Source organism: Elephantulus edwardii, unplaced genomic scaffold (genome assembly GCF_000299155.1).
Source record: "Elephantulus edwardii isolate Elephantulus edwardi_28Jun2011 unplaced genomic scaffold, EleEdw1.0 scaffold00015, whole genome shotgun sequence".
NCBI lineage: Eukaryota > Metazoa > Chordata > Mammalia > Macroscelidea > Macroscelididae > Elephantulus > Elephantulus edwardii.
This window is the reverse complement of record NW_006399765.1, coordinates 7962624-7987529: the sequence shown is the minus strand read 5'-3', so window position 1 is coordinate 7987529 and position 24906 is coordinate 7962624. Positions and strand designations below refer to the sequence as shown.

The 24906-nt window shown below is 37.5% G+C and overlaps 1 protein-coding gene across 3 annotated transcripts in view; it reads left to right on the top strand.

The window, feature by feature from the left end:
• Positions 1-24906, top strand: part of TRPC4AP (transient receptor potential cation channel, subfamily C, member 4 associated protein) — a 79973-nt gene that overhangs the window by 5651 nt on the left and 49416 nt on the right. For 2 of the 3 annotated variants that reach the window (XM_006881468.1, XM_006881467.1), the window contains exons 2-5: positions 8523-8651; positions 11566-11682; positions 18753-18810; positions 24322-24377. In XM_006881468.1, the coding sequence (XP_006881530.1) occupies positions 8523-8651; positions 11566-11682; positions 18753-18810; positions 24322-24377 (360 nt within the window). The remainder of the gene's footprint in view (positions 1-8522; positions 8652-11565; positions 11683-18752; positions 18811-24321; positions 24378-24906) is intronic. The other variant, XM_006881469.1, reaches the window with a different exon arrangement.

Here is a 24906-nt window from a genome sequence, read left to right as displayed (position 1 = left end):
AAAGGTCTTCCTCTCTTTCGCCTCCCCTCCACTCTGCCAAATATGATGTCCCTCTCCAAGGACCAGTCCCTCCTTGCAACATGTCCAAAATATGTCAGACGAAGCTTCAGAATCCTTGACTCCAGGGAACACTCTGGCTTCACCCTCTCCAGGAAAAACCTGTTTGTTCTCCTAGAAGTCCAGGGTATATTCAACACTCTTCTCCAGCACCACAGCTCAAAGGCATCAATCCTCTATCAGCCCTATTCACGGTCCAACTCTCTGATGCATAGCACATAATTGCGAAGACTATAGCCCGGATCAGGTGACCTTAGTCTCCAGCCTGACATCGTTGCTCTTCAGTACTCTTGAGAGGTCCCTCACAGCCGACTTTCCCAATGCAATTTGTCTCCTGATTTCCTGGCTGCTGTTACCAAGAGTGTTGATTGTGGAGCCAAGTAAATTAAAATTGTTAACTATCTCAATCTCCCCACCATCCATACTGATGCTGCCAATTGGCCCAGTGGTTAGAATCTTTGTTTTCTTGACATTTAGCTTCAGTCCATATAGGAGGCTGTAGTCCTTGATCTTCTGCAGCAAGCGCCTCAAGTCCTCCTCAGTTTCAGCAAGCAGGGTTGTGTCATCTGCATAACACAGGTTGTTGATGATTCTTCCACCAATCCTGATGCCACATTGCTCTTCGTATAGCCCAGCGTCTTGGATGGTCTGTTCTGCATACAGATTGAAAAGGTATGGAGACAGAATACATCCCTGATGGACCCCCTTCTTAATTTTGAACCATGTAGGGTCTCCTTACTCTGTTCTGACTACTGCCTCTTGGTCCAAGTATAAGTTTCGCATTAGCACAATCAAATGTTCTGGGATTCCCATTCTTCTCAGAGTCAGCCACAATTTGTTATGATCCACATAGTCAAAAGCCTTTGCATAGTCAATGAAGCACAGATAGACATTCTTCTGGTATTCTTTGCTTTCTGCTAAGATCCGTCTGACATTAGCTATAATATCCCTAGTACCACGACCTCTTCTAAATCCAACCTTTAGGATGTCAAAATCAGACTTCTAATTTCTCTCTCCCCAAAGTGAATCTCTAAATGTGACTTAACTCTCGAGAGAAGACCACATGATTTGTAATAGACCTGCTCTTGTTAGGATATTTTCTTTCTCCTTTTCTATTTTTCTCTCTGTCATGGAAATAAAGCATGCAAATATAATCCTTTAGCAGTTACAAGCCTTTTAAAATTTATTAGCACTTAAGAATCTTAAAGCAAATCAGATCATATCAAATCCCTTATTTAAAACTTTTCATTGCTAATTAAAATAAAATGTAAATTCCTTATCTTGGCCTTTCATGATCAGTAGGAATTGAAGGAATGTGATGGACTAAGTAAACCCTAGACTCTAGGGCATTGCCACTCTTTTTTTTTTTTTAATGTTTTTATTTTTTTTTTTTTTTTATTTTTGTGTGAGCGTACCGTCAAATCAGATCTGACTGGTACAGGAGGAGATTGTCCCTCCTTCCCCGGCAGAGCATCTGGTGGATTCGAACCGTGCGCCTCTGAGATTGTAGTTGCAGCTCCTTGCCACTAGGCCACCAGAGCTCCCCATTGCCACTCTTTTTAAATCATGACTCCTGGTGATCTGTCTTCACCAAGGCAGTCTGAAGACATGCTTGATTATGGAATCCCGGTCAGATGCCAGCCATTGCCTCTTTCAAGATTATTGGCATACCTAAATTTTACCCAAGTCATAATTGCTTTGTGTTTTTTCTTTAAATTGACCCCTTTAGATTTTTTTAAAATGGACTTCATTGAAAGCATTAGTATTTGAAATGTAGAGAACGGTGGTGGCGTAGTTGCTCCCTTTTGGCAGTTTGACTCCCCGGGAGAAAAACGGACCTTTTTCTTCCATTTCAGTTTACAGCCTCGGAAACCCAGTGGAGGATCAGCTATGAGTTGGTTCTGGCTTGACAGCCGTGGAGTCTTCTTTTGAATGTCAAGGATGCTTTGCTACAGAAAAACCCCTCAAGGATAAATTCTAACAAAAATATCATTGAACAGAAAATTTTTTATATTCACAAGTCTTCCAATTAACTTTTAATTACATTGAGACAGCATGAATCTCATTCAAGTGAATACATGTATTCTGTGTTAAACATTTGCTATCAGATTAACTTAAGGTATTTAATCTTCATTATTATCCATTAAGTTGACCATTTACTCTTGCTTTCTATGCTGTTTCTAGTTGTTTGGTATCTTACCTTTAGAACTAAACAGATAAATCAGATTTTCATCATTTAAAAGAGAGCAGTAAAGTAAAAATAAACCAATGTAAATTGTGACTATACCCACTTCTCACTTATCAGTATGTCTAGATCTCAGAGACCAGGGTGTTCCATTTTGCATAAAATTGTATTACCTGAAGAGAACAACAGCAGCAACTCTTGAGGCAACAGGGGACCTAGACTCCTTGGCACCACAGTGCTCTGGTCTCAGGGCTCTTCCACCATTGAAGCTGACACTAGTGGACCTGGCCCAGCAGCTAGCTAGACTCAAAGCTCGGATGGTTATTCTGGAGTTGAACTAATCAGTGGAGCCAGAGTCAAGAGAGTTGTAATCTGTGTGCCCTTCTGCCCCTGCCCCCAGTTACCTCCTCTAAAGCCTTAGCCATTGGCTATGCCTGCTGCCTTGTGCAGGGAAAGACCCTATGAATGACTTGGGGCTTGAAATCCTGAGGCCAAGAACCTAGAGATTAACAGCAGTTCAGAAGATCTTTTTTGCACTCTGGGCCACAAAGTGGAAACTAGTGGCCTGGCTGACTTCTGCTGTAGTCCCTCCAGGCTCCAGCCCCTGATTATGCCCAGTACCCTTCCCACCAGGGCTTGTTCTCTTCAGGACACCTGAGTAGTGGGGCACAGCAGCAGCAGCAGCAGCAGACTCTCCTGCCTCTGCTTGCTTTTGAGTCCTTCTTTGAAAGGTGCCCTCAGAGTCCCTGTCAGTCCTTTTCTGATAAAGACTACAACAGTGGCTCCAGGAGAGGGGTTAAAAACAGCAAAGGGCTTTCTGGAGAGTTGGCTGACTCACGCTGTGACCTGACCAACACGGGAGACTCTGTAGGTGAGTAGCTGGACACAGGAAGGAAACTTGGGTCAATGTGCAGAATAATCAAATAGTGGATTCCCCCCCCCCCCTTTTTGTAAATCTAGAGAGTTGGATAACTCGAGCCAGTAAGTGAGGGGTAGGTGTACTGGAAATGTCACACGCTTACTAAACAGGTTGACAGCTTTGGGAGCGTGATGGAAGAGATCACCATTGCTATAAACTCAAACCACAAGTGCTCCAAGAGGAAAACCCACACACCACCTGCCAGTAATTCAGCTGTGAAGATAACTGGATGGTAGCCCTTTCATCATGGTGCACAGCTGTTAAAAAGGAAAACAAAATCTAAATATTTTTACACAAGTAAATGCTTTGTAAGACAATTTACAATTAAACATTACAAAAAATTATACTTTACTGCTTCGGCCTCTCCTAATTTAGAAATAGTAATAGAAATTGAATGATTGGGAGAATCTCTGAGTGCCATAAGGCAAAAACCAGCCATGACTTGTCCCAAACTCTCCACCCTCAAGGCCTGTGCTCCTGAGGCAAACTCTGCCTGTGCACACTGTTAATATTTTCTGTGGAACATAAGGGTCCAAAAACCAGGGGATCCAGTCTTTCTAAAGAACATGTTAAATAGGCTCTTCTCTGACTTTTTCATTCTGTACAGAAATGAAGATTCTTAGCACCCTGTGTTACCTGTGTCATCTTTTCCACCCTCCCTGTATAGTTCTATCACAGTTTTGGCCTTCTGTATTAATACCTACATTGTAGTGGTGGTGGTGGTGGTGATGTAATAATTATTTATGACAGAGCCATATAGTGTACAATTGTATGTGTTTGCTATTAACCCCATTCCTCCCAAGTTAAAAGCAGATCTTCCCATTTTTTAAATTGAGATGATGTTGTTAAGTGCCATCAAGTGAAGTACGACTCATAGTGACCCTATGAACAGTAGATCTGAACCCTGTCCTGTCTTGTGTCGTTCTCATCATCTCTTGACACATCGGAGCTTATTGCTTGAAGTCACTGTGCCAGTCCATCTCTTTGAGGACCTTCCTCTCTTTTGCTGACCCTCCACCTTTCCAAGCATGATGTCCCTTTCCAAAGAATAGCCTCTCTTAGCCACATGTATGTAGAATATGAGATGAAGCTTTGCCTCAATCTTTATGATAAAGCATGCACATAGCAAAGTCCAGCCTTTTTAGCTTACAATTAAATGAGTTTTGACAAATGCGTATAGCTTCATAACCAGTGCTGAGGTAGTGGTGTAGGACGTGCCCTCTTAGTCTTAATCCTCCCCCAACACTAGCCCTGGCCACCTCTCATCTATTTCCTCTCCTTGCTTCCCCCTCCCCTTTTCCCCAGACTGTTATACAGGCAATCTTACCATCTGTGGTTTTTCGAGTCTGGCTTTTTCTTGTATAATGAAATACCTTCTTAAATTTGTTTTGCTTTCTGTATGCTTAAAATTTATTTCCAAATTCTAAAAAAAAAAAAAAAAATTAGCTACTCTTGAAATCATCCATCCTTTGTCATAGTTGGGTTATGCTCTAGGCTATTGTTCCTTACTGTTGAGTCTGCTCTGACCCAGTCATCCTGTGCAGGGCTATAAAATGTTGCCTAAGCCTGTGTCACCTTAAATACTGGTATGTTGGTGTCCATTGTTGTGGGTATTCTGTCAGTCTGTCACATTGAGGGTTTCCCTTATTTTTGCTGACCCTCTTCTTTTAACAAACATAATGTCCTTTTCCACTGATCAGTCTTTCCTGATAATGTGTCCAAGTAAGCAAGTTGAAGTCTCTGCATAATGGCTTCTAAAGAACTTTCTTGTTATTTTTATTTTCTTAAGGGATCACTTTTCTCTGTGTAGCCTTCACAAAAGAATAACTGTGAAGTAATTAAAATATTTTTTATTCTGAAACTTGTTTTAGCTAAACATGAAATCTCCATGAGTCAGGATCTACCCTCTGCCAGCTGGTTAGAATTCCAAGTTGGATTTTTCTTTTCTTTTCTTTTTTTTATTTTTCTTTTCCCCCCTTAAAATGGGAGTGATATTGTTCCGTTCCCTGTTCTTTAAGCATTCAGTGTAACAGTTGAGAGCTTTTGTTCTGCTTTGTGTATTACCAATTTCCTCCCTCCCTCCCTCCCCACTGAAAATTTTAGGATAACTTCTCACTGGTATTGTGAAATTTAACTGTAATACACATTGAAGAAGATCTTTCTTCTTTGGACTGGACACTTGAAGCTCTGGGGGCCTGATTGAGAGGATTTGAGTTGACAACCCAAAGGTATATGGTTTGAATCTACCAGCTGCTCCAGTGAGAGAAAAATAGGTAGCTTCCTCCCATGTGATTAACTGCTTCTTGAAAACCTGCTGGAGGATCAGCCATGGGTTGGTTCAGACTCCATAGAATACAACAACAGTAACAACTGGATACTTAGTATAAATATATACAAATTAAAATAATGGGGAAAATTGTGCCCACTACCTGACATTATTCCCTTATGCAAAACATTAGATGTTTTTCTTAGGCTCTTGTTTTTAAAAAAGAAACATTGTTCTCTCTGAGTTTGAATATTGATTGCTCTGGAGAGCTTTGTGGAATGAGACTTGAGTTGATGCTGAAGAATGGGTAGAATTTGATCCAAGTAGCAGAGCTATTTCTGGCTAAGTGTATCACTAAGGAAGTGCTCATAACTACCCATTGAGAAGACTGGTGAGTGAAAGTGAAATGTCTGTGAGAACAAAGGTGCAGGATAAGTTTAGCTAGGTTAGGTATAGCATAGGAAAAGTACAAACATTATTAATTGAACACTTCCAGTGTACTAAGCATTACTTTTTAAAAATTTTATTCAGCAATTTGACCTGTCAAAAACTGCAATAAGCAATACCACAATCACTCGTATACCTATTGGTCAAGTTTAAAAAATTAAGCATTGACAGTAGCCCCTTTCATGCTCATCTCTTCCCCACCAGAAATAAGTTTTAATATAGGTACTGTATGTCCATGTACCATAAGATTACTGTAGTTCAGATACATCACGGCTTCTACCAGCATACTCCTGCTCTGTTTACAGAGAGGTGATTAACTGTAGTTACCAGTTTCTTGTTAGTCCCTTCTGGAGCCATTCTAAACTTACAGTCTGAATAAATACCTTTTTTTATTGGTGTTACACAGTGTTATCGTACAATATACGCTATTGTGCTTCTGACTTTTTTTTATTTCAGAATGTTTCTTAGAAATTCTTCCATGTCAGATTATTTATTTTCGGTAATTTAAATAACTGTGTTAAAATACAATGTACAAATAAAAATGCACACAGAAATGTACAGCTTAGTGAACAATAACAAAATCATCAACTATATAGCAACTGCCAGATCTCCTGTGTACCCCTGCGTTGGACCTTCCTTTTTCTCCAGATGAAATTGTTAGCCTGACTTTGAAAATTAGTTATTGGTGCCAGTTTTTATCCCTTTGATATGTAGTTTAAAAGTATGCATTCTTGCATCTAACTTCTTTTAGTCAACACTATTTGTTGTTAGATTCATCCATGATGTTGGTGAAACTGTAGTTAATTTTGATTGCTGCACAGTGTACAAGTAAAATAATGCTCATAAGAACATTCCTGTAAATGTCTGTGCGTATGTACACAAATCTAGAAATAGAATTGCTAGTTGATAGCATATGTATAGGTTTATCCTTCGGTGGCTATTAAGACTTTTCCTAGTGGTTGTACTAATTTACTGTATTCACACCAGCAGTACTCCATTTTTATGAACCCATGATCCTGTGAGGCTTTAAATTTTAGGTTGCATTTGGACCAGCCAAGGCAGCCAAGGGATGGGAGAATCGGGGTGGTGGAGAAATGTGGGTAGGTGAGATGGTGAGGGATCAGCTTTTGAGCTGTTTATTAGCCATTTGGACACACTCTTGTAGACAGTTTGATAGATCGTTAGCATATTTTTCTGTTGTTCTTTTTAATATAAAATTGTCTTTTTATATAAGTGAGGTCACACAATATTTTTCCTTTCATGACCTACTTATTTATCATACCATGTTGTTATTGCTAGGTGCCATCAAATCTACTTCAACTCACAGTGACTGTATAGGGTTTTTTTGGATTTTATTAATTTTAATGAACATTTACAGAGATTTTGGATTTTCATTCATTCTTGTTGCACTTTTCTCCGTGCCCACCCTCCCCCCCCAGTTCGCTCTTCTCTTTGAAAAGTAAAAGAAAAATGCCTTCATTGGTATACAGTCACCCCCCCCCGTGCACCTCCACCCCCCACCCCCACCCCGTACACTCCACTATGCAGCCTTCATTCTGGACTCTTGTGATTACCATAACACCCTATCATATATCATTTTTAAACGGTTCTCTCCCTCATCTGTTTCAATGCAATATACATAATTTATCCAGTTTTTCTCAGTCTTACCCCAACCCTGATGTCAGTCCTATTCTACAACAGTGGCACTATGCAGTATTTGTCTTTTTTGTGACAGATATTTCACTCAGCATAATGTCCTCCAGGGTCACCCATTTTGAATAATATTGCATGAGTTCCTTGTTTTTCAACTGTATAGTATTTTTAAGATTATGCCACATTAGAGTATGTACCACATTTTATTCTTTTTTTATGGCTAAATAACATTCTATAATATGTATTTACTACATCTGTTTATCTACTTATCAGCTGATATTTCTATCTTTTAGTTTTTGTAACTAATGCCCCTACTTGTGTACAAGTTTTTGGGTGGACTTAGGCTTTCATTTCTCTAGGGTATATGTCTAGGAGTAGAAATGATAAGTCATATGGTATTGCTATGCTTAGTTTTCTGAGCCCCCAAGAACCTTGGCCCATCTTTTACTTGTCTTCATTATCGAGTTGTTAAGAAGGACACCTAGATACTTAGAAAGAGGAGAGGACAAAGACAATAAAGAAGAATTTCAGTTTTATGTTTCAAAGATAGAGAAAGAACTTTCCAGATAGAAAATACAGGAAAGGAGGTTTTCCCCTTGTCTGTCTCTCTCTCCAGACCAATGAATCCCGCTTGGATCCCTCTTAATAAAGCTGCTTTGAGCTTTTAGGGAAAAAAAAAAAGAAAATACAAGAAAGGATACTTGAGGCAGGAGGAAGAATGTGCTACTAGGGGCCTTAGAATGTGCATTTGAGAGGGATGCTGCTGGAAAAGAAAGTACGTGATACTCAGAAGGACATTATACACAGGACAGAAACTTGGACTTTTAGATTATAGACTGTGGGGGAGCTGTTTCTAGAAAGAAGCATTTGAAATAATTTGTTCTAGTGAATTTGGTAGGCAGCTGCTGTACTTTGCTGCTGGATGTTCTTCTGTCATCAGTAAAATGTTTCTCTTGTGTTTTTTTGTTTGTTTGTTTGTTTGTTTTTATTCACAGTTCCCAGAAACTTTTTTGGCAGAGAGGGACAAGCAGTCCAAATGGAGTGGACTTCCTCAGCTGCTTCTTAAATTATATTCCACCAGCCACCTCCACAGCGACTTCATTGAGTGCCAAAACATCCTCAAGGTAACTCTTAGGTCTTAGAGGGACTGCGCTTTGGTTCTCCAGATGAAACAAGCTGTCTGCTTTTAAAAATAGCTTTTCTTTATTATGGAAGTTCACAAAAAATGCTACGAATAAAGATTACCCCAGTCCTACCAGTGAGAGGTAATCATAGTGCATTTCCTGAGTGTCCTTCTGATTGTTATCTGCCCTTGTTTGTGGCAGTGCTTGCTTAATTTGGGAAACTGACTATGCTCGCAGATGGAGTTGGATGGTCTCTTTTTTGATGTGGAATGGGGATGATAACTTCTTGGTTTTTGTTGTGTACTATCTACTGGCACAGGAAGAGATTGCCCCTTCTTTTCCAGTAGAGCATCTGGTGGATTCAAACAGCTTGCCTTCCGGATTGCAGTGCAGTTTCTTGCCACTAGGCCACCAGAGCTCCCCTGAGTCAAATTTGAAGGATCTTGTGTTACTGAAAGGTCATTCATTTTAAGGGGCCTTGTGGTTGTGGACAATTATGAGTAATAATAGAAGATAGAGGACTTTTGACTTGACTGATGTTTGGGAGATGCATGGAAATTATGCATACAGAGTAACTGTATGAAGGCAGTTGTTATCAAACTTGTGTGTACATCAGAATCACCTTGGAGGGCTTGTTAAAACTGAGTACTGGGTCCCACCTCAGAGTTTCTGATTCTGTAAGTCTGGGGTTACTGTGCCTAAAGTATAGTCTCAGGTGACCCCAAATTTGAATTTAGAGAACCAGCTTTATTTGGAGTTAAAATTTATGCTAATTATATTTGGTAAAAATGAAACTTAATGATAACATTTTTTCAGAGGTGAAATTCTGATTATTTTATCCCATAAGTCATTCTAAGACATAATAGGTTGAATCTTTAAGAAAAGACTTATTTGTATTCTTGATTTTTCCTCATTATTTTATTAGAATAGAAATAATTATAGCCTCTTACACTTGGCTAAAAGTACTTTGCAAAGAATTACAGGTTTCATTCCTACAAAATTTCTGAGATACAGGGTGGAGGCAGAAGGATAAAAGAAACTAACATGTGTGAGTTTTGCCTGTGAGACCGTACTCATCCAGCATATGCTTAATGAAACTTACTGAATACCAGGCATATTTAATTCTCATGCTAACTATGAGGTAGGTGGCATATTTGCCTGTAATAGTCATGAATATTTTGGTTGCAGTACAGAAATTCAGGCTCGCTCAAGCAGAAGGGTTTTATTGCCTCACATACTGAAAGTATAGGTGTAAATTCAAGACTGAACAGAGAATCATCTGTTCATCTTTTGTCTTGGTGTCAGTGTGTGACTTCATGTGCTCCCAGCTAAAATGTGACTTTTTTTCAACTTGAACCAGTCACTGATGCTAAGGGAGAAGAGGTACTATTGGTTAGGCTTGATCATCTACCCCACAGAGGTGTTTTGCACCTCCATCAAAATCTTAAGGAAACAGAGGAAGGGCACATGCCCTTCTAATTATGGGATGGGGAGGCATACACAATAGACTGAGCAAGATAGCTGAGCACATGTGTGAGTTGGATAATTTAGGAGCATTTATAGTTGCTCTTTTAAAGATGGCTATCTCCAGGTGAGTTTTTTTTTGGTCCTTTCTGCTTTGTCTGTTATGGTCTAGCTTCGGTCCCACTGGTGCCTGAGGTAGTAGTGATCTCTTCTTGAGTATAGGTTCCATGAGCAGTGAATTCCTTAGCTGGTAGTTAGCCGTCTTACTTTGAACTTCAGGATTGAGTTATTTCTGAGTTGTCCTTGTATGAGGATTTGTGAGGGTTGGCCTAGGAAAATAAGGTCTAGCAAGGAGATTAGTTAATTGATGGTGGGAGTCTGCAGATTATTTGATTTTTCTTTTCTATTATGGTAATAACAAGATGGTCAAAGGGAGAGTCCCTTAATGCCTGATCTCATTTGAGAACCGCTGCCTTAATCTTCCCTGAGAAGCTTCTAAGAGACCTGGGCTTGCTGTTCCTCACTCACCACATCACCAAAATAGTTCTGCTTTCTCTTTTAAATACTGATTCTGGTGTCATAACGTCTGGGTTTAAATTTTGGCTCCACTTCATACAAGTTATATGATACTGGAAGTATTTTTGCACCTGAGTTTCCTTATCTATAGAATGAAAGTTACAATAGTAATTTGTCAGATTATAAAGATTTAAAGATGTAGTATCTGAAATATTTAGAATCATATCTGGTCCATAATAGCTATTATTAATGCTCTTACTACTACCTTTATTGTTACCTATTTCTAAATAAAAAATTATTTTCCTATTAGTTTTGTTCCATGACAAACATAGGGTTCTCTGGCACAGATAAATTTGAGAACCACTATGGCAGCATCTAATAAGGATAGTACCTCTCTATAATCCACCTTTATTAAATGCTTATTATATCTTGGGACCTGAGGAGGACATAAAGAGTAAACAATTGTGCAGGGGGAGATGGGGATTAATCGTGGAGCTATACAATTTGATGGGGAGGGTTGAGTGAAATTGGAAGAATCTGTTCTGGAGAACAATATATTCGAATTTTATAAATAAACTAGTATAATTTAAAAAAAGAATAAACACCTTTCCAGTTTTATCTTCAAGGAACAGATTGTATTGGGGAAAATAACAACAGATGTGCAAATAAGTGTAAAGTAAAAGTGTTAATGCTACACATGATTTACACATTGCTTTGGGAACTCAGGAGGAGCAGATTATTTTAAGGGGGGACGTGGAGTTCAGGAAAGACTTTTGTAAGAGGTCACAATTATCCATTACTATAAAACCAGCCACCCCAAAACAAAACTTAAAAGTAACTATCATTTCTCTGTTTATAGCAGTTTTGTCATTTCGTCTCTGATCCATTGGATATGAAAACTGAATGTCTCTCCATATGTCTTTTTTTAAACTAGGAAATTTCTCCACTTCTCTCCATGGAGGCTATGGCATTTGTAACTGAAGAGAGGAAACTTACCCAAGAAACCACTTACCCAAATACTTATATTTTTGACTTGTTTGGAGGTGTAGATGTAAGTAATGCTTTACTATTTCTGCAACTACTATTTAATAATTTGAGAACTGAATTTGTAAAATGAGAGATAGGAAAACAGCTCAAGAGTTTATGGCAACCAATACTTTTTTAGTAGTGCTGTTGTACTCACCTATGGTTAAAGCAGCATAATTTAGAAAAAAGTTATTTGAATTAATAGTCTATCACCTTTTAAAAAAAGATACCAGTGAAAAGTGTACCTTCCTCTTGCCTGCTGTACATTCTTCAAGGGCACTGTGATTGCTCATTTCTTGCACATCCTTCAGACATGTTCTCTCTGTCTTGTCTGTCTGTGTGTGTTTGTAACCTCTGCTCCTCTATTTCAGGTTTATTTTCTCCCAACATAGAGTGGCATACATTGTGGATACCCAGGTCCACTGTTCTTCTGTTCCTTTTTCTCTAACTTTCTTGTAACTTTCTCTACCTTGGAGACAATTTCATATAAATTTGCTTCATTATTTAATTAACTCTACAGTGTTCCTTGCTATGATAATATTCCCATAATTTATTTACTCAGGTCCCAGTCAATGGGTATTATTTTCTTATACTTCCACTATTATAAAGAGTTTTTGATAAAGATCTTCATTATATACTTTTATCTACATGTGAGTATATAACTTTGGGATAAAACTTACATGTCTTTGTTTATAAACTTTACAGTTTATACACAAAAGAGACTATATTAACGTCTATACCAGCAAAATGTAAAGGTTTGATTTACCCAATTTCATATCCACATAGTGTGTGTTTGTGTGTTTTTATGGACTTTAAATGAAAGTATATCTTCAGTACTGAAAAGTATGCCAGAAATTAACTTTTCTCTCTACCACTTAAATAAAAATAAACAGCTAGCATCTCTGTAGGTCCCCTTCGTAAAACAATATGTTTTAAGTGTTAGTATTTATGAATCAGGAAAAAGATGTTATTTCTTCATAGTTTAAAAAAATGTACGTATTTAGGAGATTGAAAATCTTTTTCAATGTGTTTATGAATATTTCCTTTGCCAATTATCAGTGCTATTTGCATCTTTTTCTATTTGGTTATTAGATCTTTCTCTTATTCATGTTTAAGGATTCAATTTTTTTTTAAAAGTCTTTTGTCTTTTCTCCCCTAGTTTGTCAATTCGATTTTGACTGTTTATGGTATTTTTTAGTGTAGAAATGTTTACTCCTGAGTTGTCATATTGATCAATCTGTTTTTGTGGCTTCAGGTTTTTATGTCACCCTTTTCTCTCTGCTGAATTATTTCCTTATGATACCAGAATGTTTTAGTTGTGCATAAGTTTTGAAGCCCTCAAAATGTCTTTGGGAGTACTGAGTAAGGTTTGGAATCCTGCTTCCCCATCACAGTTATGAAATACCACTCCACTCTTACCATACACTGAATTTTTAATTTCTTTTGAGCTTTTATTTCTGTTCCACTGTGTAGTTTTTATTCACTCCACTACCAAATAGTTTTAAAGATTATAAATTTATATTTTAGCATATGATAGTATTGTTTTTGTTGTTGTGTGTCATTAAGTTAGAAAAGCTTTGAGTTACTCCCATGTGCTTTAGGGTCTCTGAAAACCCAATATGTGGAGATTACCAATCTTTATCTCTTTGAGCACTTGATGGATTTGAACCACATGTCCCAGGTTTGGCAGTGCTGCTTCTTAGCACTCGGCCCCAGAGCTCCCTTTTAATAGTCTTTTCTTGATATGTTTCCTTATACCAGCAACATTGAATTTTCATGGTTATTCTGTGCCCTTCCCTTGTCCCTAGTTAAACTTTAGAACTGGCTTTTATATAGTTCTAAAATTTTTTCTTGGTTCTGTTGCCTTAAATGACTAGTTTAATTTAAATTGGCATCTTTATGAGACTGACTCTAGTAGGAAGAGAATATATTTTATATTTATTCAAGTCTTCTTTTATGAAAGATGATGTGTTAGGAGTTGACTATTGATGAAATCAAAACTGAATACCAATGTAACTTCTGACATCTTTTTCATAAAGACATTGGTAAGCTGCCTTTCTATAAATTATATTTACTGTGCATTTAGCTAGTAATCGAATCAAAAAAGAAAGAGAATCTAACTTTTAACATTTGTTATTCTAGTGAACCCTTGCTGTTTTCTATTGATCCCAGATTTCTCTTAATTGCTCAAGTGCCATGAGTTACCAGTCTCTGGAATTGCCTTAAATCTTATTTCTAGCTTAAGAAACCTTTCTCCTTCATTTGTGACAGTTTGCCTTTTGGCCCTTCCTCCCTTTAATGAGAGAAATGACCTTCTGGTATCTTTCCGGTTCTCTGTGTCTTCTCAGCAATTACATATTTTTTTTAAGTTTTTAAAATTTTTTTTACTAATTTTAGGAATTGTTACTCTTGTATACCATCGAGTCGGAACTGACCCATAGCTAACCCTCTGGTGTGTCTCTGAGGCAATTAATTGCCTAGGAGAAGATTGCCCATCTTTCCACAGAGCAGCTGATGGATTCCTTTCGGATTGCAGTGCAGTTTCTTACCACTAGGCTACCAGAGCTCCCTGTTTTTAGGAATGCTGGAGTTAAATTTTCTGAATCTAGAGAAGAGATTCCCTTCACCCCTCATTGACCACCTTCTGTCTTTGACCAACTGGTTTAATTGACATAGCTTTTTCACTTTTCACCATATCCTCTGCTTGGCTCTTACCTTTTATTTTATCAGCCTGGTGATATTGCAGCCATGAATCCACACACTGGGTCTTTACCTCACTCAAATGATGCTTAGTACTAAATGGTGAAAATCATGGTACTATTGATTGAACATACCATGACCACCAAGAAAACAAATAGGTCTGTCTTGGAGAGGGCGAAACCAAGTTTCTCTTGGAGGCTAGGATTTGAAGCTCCATCATACATACTTGGGAACATGGCAAGGAGGGACTAAAGACATGATGCTCAGAAGGGTGGAGGGGCAGCACTGGAGAGGAAGACCCCGTTTAAGATGGCTTGATACAGTAACCGGGGCAATGGGGTAGGTATGTCGGAATTAGTGAGACCGGCCCAGAACAGCGCAGGAGGCTTCAGAGCTGCTGTACATAAGGTCTCTATGAGTTGCAGGTGACTTAATGACATATAACAACAACATTCATTGCCTTTAGCTTTAGCTGTACCCTCAGTTATTGATAGAGTTCTTCTGTTTCCCTTGTTACTCATTATTTAGTTTCTCTACTGTAATATTTATAAATCTTAGCTGAAAGCAGGGAATATCAGAAGAATGTCTATCTGTGTTTCATTGATTATGCAAAGGCGTTTGACTGTGTGGATCATAACAAACTGTGGTTGACTCTGAGAAAAATGGGAATCCCAGAACATTTAATCGTGCTAATGTGAAACCTATACTTGGACCAAGAGGCAGTCGTCAGAACAGAGCAGAGTAACACTTGCATGGTTTAAAATTGAGAAGGGTTTCATAACAGGCATGCAAGGATGGTTCAGCATAAGGAAAACAATTAATGTAATTCATCACATCAACAAGGCAAAGAACAAGAACCATATGGTCCTATCAATTGATGCAGAAAAAGCCTTTGATAAAATGCAACACCCTTTCCTGATTAAAGCACTCAACAAAATAGGATTAGAGGGGAATTTCTCCAACATAGTAAAAAGTATCTATGAAAACCCAAGAGCCAACATTGTTCTTAATGGAGAGAGGTTAAAGGCATTCCCTTTAAGAACAGGAACTAGGCAAGGATGCCCACTATCACCTCTTTTATTCAATATTGTTTTGGAAGTCTTAGCAATAGCAATAAGACAAGAGAAGGGAATAAAAGGTATCCAAATAGGCAACGAGGAGGTAAAATTATCCCTCTATGCTGATGACATGATAGTATACTTAGAAAACCCTAAAGACTCAACAAGAAGACTATTGGACGTAGTTGACCAATTCAGCAAAGTAGCAGGATACAAGATCAACATACAAAAATCAGTTGGATTTCTCTACAGCGACAAAAAGAATACAGAGCCAGAACTAAGAGAAACAATACCTTTCACAGTAGCTAATCACAAGATTAAATACTTGGGAATAAATGTAACCAGAAGTACAAAGGACCTTTTCCAAGAAAATTACAAAACATTACTACAAGAAACAAAAAGAGATCTTGAAAAGTGGAAGAATATCCCTTGCTCATGGATAGGAAGACTCAATGTTGTGAAAATGGCAATACTACCAAAAGCAATTTACACATTTAATGCAATCCCAATATAAATACCAATCCCATTCTTCAGCGAGATGGAAAAGGCAACATTGTTCTTAATGGAGAGAGGTTAAAGGCATTCCCTTTAAGAACAGGAACTAGGCAAGGATGCCCACTAGGGAGGACAGAAGGAGAATTGATGCCTTTGAGCTGTGGTGCTGGAGAAGAGTATTGAATGTACCCTGGACTGCCAAGAAAACAAACAGATTCAGCCTGGAGAGGGTTAAACCTGGCTGCTCCTTGGAGGCAAGGATTCTGAGGCTCCATCTAACATACTTTGGACATGTTGTAAGGAGAGACAGGTCCTTGGAGAAGGACATCATGCTTGGTAGGGTGGAGGGACAACCCAGGAGGGGAAGACCCTCTATGAGGTGGATTGATTCAGTGACTGGGGTGATCAGAATGGGTGTGTCGGAGACAATGCCATTGGCACAGGATAGAGCAGGGTTTAGGGCTATGAGTCGCAAACGACTCAACAGCACATAACAACACCACCATAATATTTCAGACCACCACCTGTTTTTTCTAAATTTCTGATCTGTAGTTTCCAGGTTGCTTTCAGGATAAAATCCAGACTTATCAAGATGGTGTGTGAGACCCCTTGCAGATTATCTCCTTCTCTTCTCATGATTCTCCTGCAACACTCTGCTCCAGTCAGGTTCAAAGTCTTTCTGCTTAAAGCTTTTGTATATGATATTCTCTTCCCTACTTTGACCATTGCCTTTCCTCTCCTGTCCCTGCCACACACTTGTGTATTTTTCAGTTTAGGTGTCATTTCTGCCAGAAAGCTTTCCAGCCATATTTTCCAGCCAGCTTCCCACCTCTTAGGACACCCACTGTGTCCTACCTTTGCAGTCCCATAAAATTTTGATTTGCTCCTGTTATATAGCACTGACTGCACGGAATTATATTTTTTATTATTAGCACAACATGCTGTGGATTGTGCCACCAGAGCTCCTAATTTTATAATTACAGGAAAATTCGTGGTACAAAGAGAATGCTGTAAAGTTGAATATACACTGTGGTCTTAATTCAGCTTTTCTAGAGGACAGCTTTTTTGCGCTACTTTGTAAAGCAAAATAGGCTGTGTTTGGGACAAGCTTTATTGTTGCCTCAAGTCATGAGATTTCTTTTCTATGCTTCAAATGTAGTTAACATCAGTTACAGATGGGCAGAAAGTTGAGGATTTGTTTTGTTCACTTCTATCTCAGGCTAAACAGCACACATAACTATAGTATTCTTTAGGTCAGGATGTTAAATTGTGCTCATGCCAGAAGCAATCTCAAGAATATTAATTTCTTTCCTAACGGTTTGCTACTGGTCTCATAAATAGAGGCATTCCCTGATCCTCCATTTGAAATGTGTGCTTTCAAATACATTTCTTTTTGTTTATATGAGTTTGAAATTTGTTTAGCAGGCCTTAAAAAAATAATTTTATTGTGACATAATTCACATACCATGAAATTAACCTTTTAACCATAATGAAATGGTTTTCTAATTCACAGTTTTATGTTGATCACCACTTATTCCTTATAATCAATAGACCATCCCTTTGTATGATCTCAGTTCTTTTTAAATTTATTTAGAGTTATTTTATGATGTAACATACAGACTACAGTGCAGAATGACCGTGTCACTTGAGTAAATGTTTTCTCTTGCTTTTGGATGGAGATGGAGTATTCTCTAGATGTATTTTAAGTCAATGTGGTCTGTAGTTCTGTTCAAGTCTTCTCTTGTTGATCTTGTGCTCTTGTTGGCTGTTTCTTCCTTTAGTTTTATCATCTTTTGTGTATGTATTTTTGGAACTCTGTTGTTAAAGGAGCTCAGCTCATGTAGTACATAATGTTTTGGGCCGCTAGTCCAATGTTTAGACATTCAAATCTACCAGTTGTAAAGTAGGAGAAAGATGAATAATCTCCTCCTGTAAATATTTACAGCCTCAGAGGCCCAGTGGAGGTTCACTATAAGTCAGAGTCAACTTAATGGCAGTGGATTTTTTAATTTTTGGTTTAGTTAGGTCCATATATGTTTATATGTTTTCGATTTCTCACGGACTCATCATGTCACAAAAGAGTGATTTTTAAAAAATATATTTTATGTGCTCACTTCTGCAGCACCTATACTAAAATTGGAACGATAAAGAGAAGACTAACATGGCCTCTGTGCAAGGATGACACACAAATTCATGAAGCAGTCTATATTTTTTTAAAAAATGTAAAGCATACTTTATTTAAATAATTTAAGTAAAATTAAAAGTATGAAAAAATTGTATCTCTTCAGCTTCTGTAGAAAGTATTAACAATTTATAGTACATCTGTTAAGACACATTTTAGAAATTAACACACAAATTTTATTTAATTAAAAGAAAAAAATCATAGACTTCCTCTCCATATTTCCTTTCAAATAGAGAAGTCTATCCCTTTGGGGATGTGACTTTTTAATAACTCTATCTTTACTATTTTACCCTAAAAAAAAAAAACACCTTAAAAAATCATAGTAGTTATTCAGATGTTACTCAGCTTTTGAAAAATATAAATCCCAGAGATAACCTTTTCTAACACACTTATTTTTTAAAATGAGAAGTCTGCAACAATGGAGGGACAGTAATTTGCCTAAGTTCATGTGAAGAATAGGTTACTGAAATGGTACTAGAACCCAGCTTCCTGACTGTTGTTTAGTGCTCTTTCTATTGAACTTCACTGCCTCATATCTGTCCCTGAGCAGGAGGACACTTAACACTGTGACAGCTATTTGGACTATGAATTGTCATGGGTAAGATTGTTTTGTTGTTCTGGATTCATTTTGAAGATTTTACTCTTTTTTTCTTTCTATAGCTCCTTGTAGAAATTCTTATGAGGCCTACAATCTCTATCCGTGGACAGAAACTAAAAAGTAAGTATACTTGTCAGCTGCTTGTCTTTGTTTCCCAAAGTGCTCATAAAGTGGTAGCTCTCATGAGTTGCTCTTCTTTCCACTTTTTTTTTTTAAATTTTTTATTATTTTTGTGTGCGTGTACCGTCAAATCAGATCTGACTGGTACAGGAGGAGATTGTCCCTCCTTACCCGGCAGAGCATCTATCTGGTGGATTCGAACCGTTCGCCTCTGGGCTTGTAGTTGCAGCTCCTTGCCACTAGGCCACCAGAGCTCCCCTCTTCTTTCCACTTTTAACGTCTTACATTGATGCCTTTCATTGCACACTTGACATTTGATTGCATCATGCCTTTGCTACCCTTCCAACTAAGCAGCTCTCTTTAGAGCTCTCGTTAGTCATAAGGTGAAAATACAGATCTGAAAACTACTATAGGAATTGCATCTTTTAATAGTTACTGGGTCCATCTTTCATGTCTTCCCTGGAAAAGTCTTCTTTCTTATATATAGTTTGCTCAGGGAGTAAAAAAATGGCCAAGTAAGCTGACTTTATTTAAAATTAATGAATTACACCTACTTGATTTTTGCTTGGGATCTCTGGGTGGTGCAAAAGGTTAACTGCTCAACTACCAGCTGAAGAGTTGGTGATTCAAGCCTACCTAGAGGCAGCTTGCAAGGCAGGCTGGGAATTCTGCTCTGAAAAAGATCACAACCTTGAAAATATTGTGGAGCATTTCTGCTTGCATAGTTAAGCCACCATGAGTTGAAATCAATTAGATGGCAGCTAATAAGGTTTTTCTAAATGTTGTTTTAAAGATAGTGTAAGGGTAGCTCTGGTGGCCTAGTGGCAAGAAGCTGTACTGCAAATCCTAGAGGTACATGGTTCAAATCCACCAGATGCTCTGCCGGAGAAGGAGGGACAATTACCTCCTGTACCAGTCAGATCTGATTTGACGGTACATGCACAAAAAAGAATAATAATAAAATAAAATTTAAAAAAAGATAGTGTATGTTTTTTGGTAAAATGTTTAGTCATTTTCTGTGTATATGGTAAAAAAAGATTTTGGTAGTGAATTATTTCTTAAGCTTGGTAATAAGTGTTTGGATATTATTCTGTCCTTTTATAACTTATGTGTTACAGAATTCTTTTTAGGTATTCAGGGTTTAGGGTAAATGATATAGTGTATAATATTTTGCTTATGTGTTTTGCGACTTTGAGTTAAAAGTCAGAGGTTGAATTAATACTTTTTGGATACTCTTCTGTGAACATCCTGTTTTTGTGTTTTTCGCCTAACACCAATAGCATATCATCTGTAAGACCTTGCTTGCATGTCCAAGTAGTATTTTAGAGGACTCATGCTTTTCTTTTCTTTTTTTTTTAAAATTTATTATTTTTGTGTGCGTGTACCGTCAAATGAGATCTGACTAGTACAGGAGGAGATTGTCCCTCCTTCCCCGGCAGAGCATCTGGTGGATTCGAACCGTGTGCCTCTGGGATTGTAGTTGCAGCTCCTTGCCATTAGGCCACCAGAGCTCCCCTCAAGACTCATGCTTTTCTTTGGTGTCTTAACCTTTCTATTCTGTCTAAATTGATTGGTCCTGTTCTCCCTTTCCTCATGGTAAGTAGCATCTTGTGATCACTTGGTGGTATACTGAATTTATTCTCTTTTCCTCTCACTAGACTTTTAAGCTCCAGTAGGGCCCAGCTCTCCTTTTCTTTTTTTCAACTCCCTCATCATTCTATCATCTGTGTCGGATCTTGGGTAGGTGCTAAATAAATATTTGATGAATAAATTAATCTCACTACCCTTTAAAAAGAGAATGTTTAGAAATACTAAGTAGAATCTTCTAGTGTCTCACTTTGCTCTGAAGTCATTAAATAAACAAGTCAAAACCCCCAGTATGGGGTTTTAATGTGGTAGTCATGAGGGACTTGGCAGAGTATCTGAATTTTCTCAAGATAGCTTGACAAGGCTGCCTTTTGAGATCTTAGAGGGAGATCTGGTTTTCATAGTTTATGATAACAGCAGAAGAGTGGTTGAGTTCAAGTGGAATTTATTTTTCCTTCTGTTTTCTTATTTTTGAGAGAAAGTTTATAGTTCATACTAGTTTCAGTCATTTATAAACCCTTTTTTAAAAATAATGTTGATGAGACTGGTAACTTCATCTCACATACTCTGGACATACTGTCAGGAGAGACTAGTTTTTGGAAAAAGATATCAAGCTGGAAAAGGTGGAGTGTCAGAGAAAGAGAGGAAGACCTTCCATAAGATAGATTTATAAAAAGATTAACTGTGGACTTAGCCATATCCAAGACCATGAAGAAAGTACAGGATAGGGCACAGTTCAGATCTGCTATTCATAGGGTTGCTATGCGTTGTAGTCAACCTGATGGCACTTAATAATAACAACAGTTTCATTCATATACATTTTCATAGCATTAATTATAATTTATTAATAACATTTTTTCCTTTACTGCCTTTTCCTTCACTCAACTACTTAACTGATTTTTATTCCCTTCTTTCTCCCTTTCCATTCTTCATAACTATCCTGAATTTTGTATATGAACTTTTCCTTTGCTTTTTAGAATAGTGATCTTAGACCATAATAGTCCTTTTGTGACTGACTTGACTTTGCTCCGCATAATGCCCTCTACATGCATTCATGTTATGCACTGTTTTGTTCCTCTCACGGTTTTGTGGTGTTGCTGATGTCTGTCTTTATCATTTCCTTTTCTGTGCTGAGTTAATTTTGCTTATAGCTCTTCTTGAAATTCCCATTATTCTTATTTTTTTATTGTGTAGGTCCATAATTTCCCTTTATTTCATTTTGATGGGAAAGTTTACTAATGTTTTTAGCAGCTACCTGTAAGTTACTGTTTCATTCCCAGGTCTGAAACCATTAATTTCATCTTGAAATCTACTTGACTTCCTCTCCATTTAGAAGTTCTGTAATCACACTGCTTACTTCCTCATTTTGTTTTGTTGTTGTCATCATTTGCAGACTGATACCTCTTGTTTTCTCTTTCTGGTCTCTTAAGTTTAGTTTCCAGCCTCTTAGGTTTATTATACTTTATGTATTTCTGTGTCTGCTTCATTTTCTGAATGATGTTGCAATATATGTTAATTTCACATTGTAGACTCTTGTTGGCTCTTAGTCCAGAGAACTCCCCTTAGTATTTCTTATATGCTTCCTCCTATTTTCACAAAACCCTAGTTATTATTTATCTGGATATGTCTGATTTCATATTGAATAATTTTGTTGAGTATATAATTCTTGTTTGGCGGTTTTTTTCTGTTCGAGTTATATATATTTGCCTAAAGCCTTCTTGCTTGCATGATTTCTGCTGAGAAATTGGGCCTTAGTCTTCTTGTTTCTCCTTTGTAGATACTAGATACCTCTTCATTTTCTCCAAGCTACTTTCTATATTTTTTCTTTAATTTTGGGAAATTTTATTATGACCTGTCTGGTGTTTTTTCTTTTTGTGTCTGATTCTCACAGACATATTTTCTTGTTTTTCATAGTGTTTGAGAGATTTTCTTCCAGTGATTCCTCTGTCCTTTTTTTAGTCTCTTCTGTTCTGGAATTCCAGTCATATGTAAGTTATTCTTCTTAATGTTATCCCACATAATTCTTATGCTTGCTTTTCTTTCTACTTTTTTCTAGTAGTTCCTCTAACAGATTAATATTGAGGAATTTGTCCTCTGTTTAACTAAATCTGTGTTCCTTTTCTTCAGTTCCACTCTTTTTATCATTTTGTTTCTACAATTTTCATCTTAATACTCAGAATTTCAGTTTGCTATTTTTATATGACTTCTCATTCTCCATTCAATCTTGGAATAGTTTTGAGAGTTTTTTTTTTTTTTTTTAATTCTTTTATGTTGTCTGTGTTTCTCTCAATCTGTTGAAAACACTTCACTCCCATTCTTTTGAATTCCTTATCAGGAAGTTCCAATAACTTTTCTTGCTCTAAAAGGTTTTCTGGTTCTCTATTTTGGTCTTTTTTTTGGTGCCATCTTTTGCCTATAAGAAATTGTTGTAAGCACTGTGGCAATTGGACAATTAAAACAGATATTCGGATGGCGGGGAAGAAGAACAAACTGGGGAGGAGGGTGGAGAGAATGGTGCGGCGATGAAGGAGTGAAAGCCCAGAATCCCTGTGAATGTTCATTGAAACTAATAAAATTTAATAATAATAATAAAAAAAAGAAATTGTTGTATCCTTATCTTTGTATTATTTTATCTTGATATCTCTGCTTAAGCCTTGCCACTTGGGAATTTGCTAATTTGTGGGTTTTGCTTCCTGTCTTCTGGTGGGTCTGATAGAGAATGGAGGTATACGTGCAGTTCTCTATTCATAAAGCAGTTGAGGCAGGGTGGGCTGGTGCCAGGCTTCATTCAGGTGGAGCAGGAGCTGGCTTTTATCCTTGCCAGATGGGTGAAGCTGCAGGAAGTGTATGTGTAGCTACTATTGCTGTCTTTGCTTGTCATCAGACAGCAGCTAACATGTACACAGCTTCAGCCCTGAGTTTCCACCCTGATCCACACACTGTTCAAAAGGATCATATCACACTGTTTATACATCTGTGCTTCCTCAGTCTACATACTCAGTGCTTTCATTTTTTTCCCCTTCAGTCAGTGCTTGCTTTTTTTCCCTTCTCCCTTTTTAAAAAAATCTTTTCATTTTTAACTCAAGATTCCAGAATCATCCTCTATATCTGTTACCTTTCTTTTCTAGTGTCTGGTTGAAAAAGGTTGTGGGCTCCCTTCTGCTTAGTCTGCCATTTTAACTAGAAGAGCATTATTTTATTTAAAAAGAAAAGCTATATAAACCAAAACAACTGCTGCATGGCTCATACAGCTGATGGTTTTATCATCTTCTGAATTTGGGGTCATGAAAATGAAATTTCTTCTTTACGATCTTCTCTTTTTCCTGCACAATGAGGTGTAGCTAGTTCTTTCTTGATCAAACATTAAAAGCCGGTTGTCTAACACAAATAATAAAAATAAAACAAAAACCTTTCGGAAGTAAGTGTCTATAGTAAAAATAATCTTTCTTTGTTGCTACTAGGACTTGCAGTAGACATTTTTGAGCAATTAAGCATCCACTTTTGGGTTCTGATAGTTCTCCTTTTGGAAATGTTATCTTGAGAAGTTAATTCAGAAACATAAGGCTGTACAGATGTATTAAGTAGTTTTATTTGTAGTCTATTTAAAAAGCAAAAATCAAAAGCTAACAAGTCTTCTGAGCACACCACAAAGGAATAATTGCTTTACTTGATGTAAGTACAACTTAAAATTCTGAAAACTTTGTAACATGTCAATCCAAAAGGCAGTTTATAAATTGGTATGTAGGTTCTGAGGGGCAGCATGAAAATCTTTGGTAGACAAAGTCTAGAAGGAGTTATGCCAAAAAGAAATAATCTTCTGGATGGGACTTGGGTGTAACAGTTTTTAATGTTAAAAATATTTAACATTGTTAACGCTGTCTTTTTAATGCAAAAAATAACTGAGTATTCCCCTTTGACTTTCAGTAAGTGATGAAATGTCCAAGGACTGCTTGAGCATCCTGTATAATACCTGTGTCTGTGTAAGTACCCCTGCTCTTGGGCCCAGCTGGGTTTCCATCACATTTGAAATGCCTGAGAAGGGAAGACTCAAATAGGTGTGGCAGACAAGAGTGCTGTCTGCAGAAACTGTGGGACTTGGAGTCATTTTTCCCTGTTCCTGAGAACCCAAACCAACAGATAGGAATTGAGAGAAAATGAAATCTCATAATTGTTAGAAGCCAGACTGTCTTAGCAAGTACTGAACTCCCTAGTTCTAGGAGTTGGAGTTGTTCTGTAGTTGGATTATCCAACTACAAACCAATTACTTATAAAAGAGATTCAAGCGTTACAAAGCTGTCTGGGATCTTTAAGATTACTTTTATCAAAACAACCATGAGATATCATCTCACCCCAGTAAGAATAGCAAAATATAACAGAACAGCAAGCAACAAATGCTGGCGAGGATGTGGAGAAACTGGAACTCTTATTCACTGTTGGTGGGAATGTAAGATGGTGCAACCATTGTGGAAGGCAGTGTGGTGCTTTCTCAAAAAATTGCAAATAGAGATA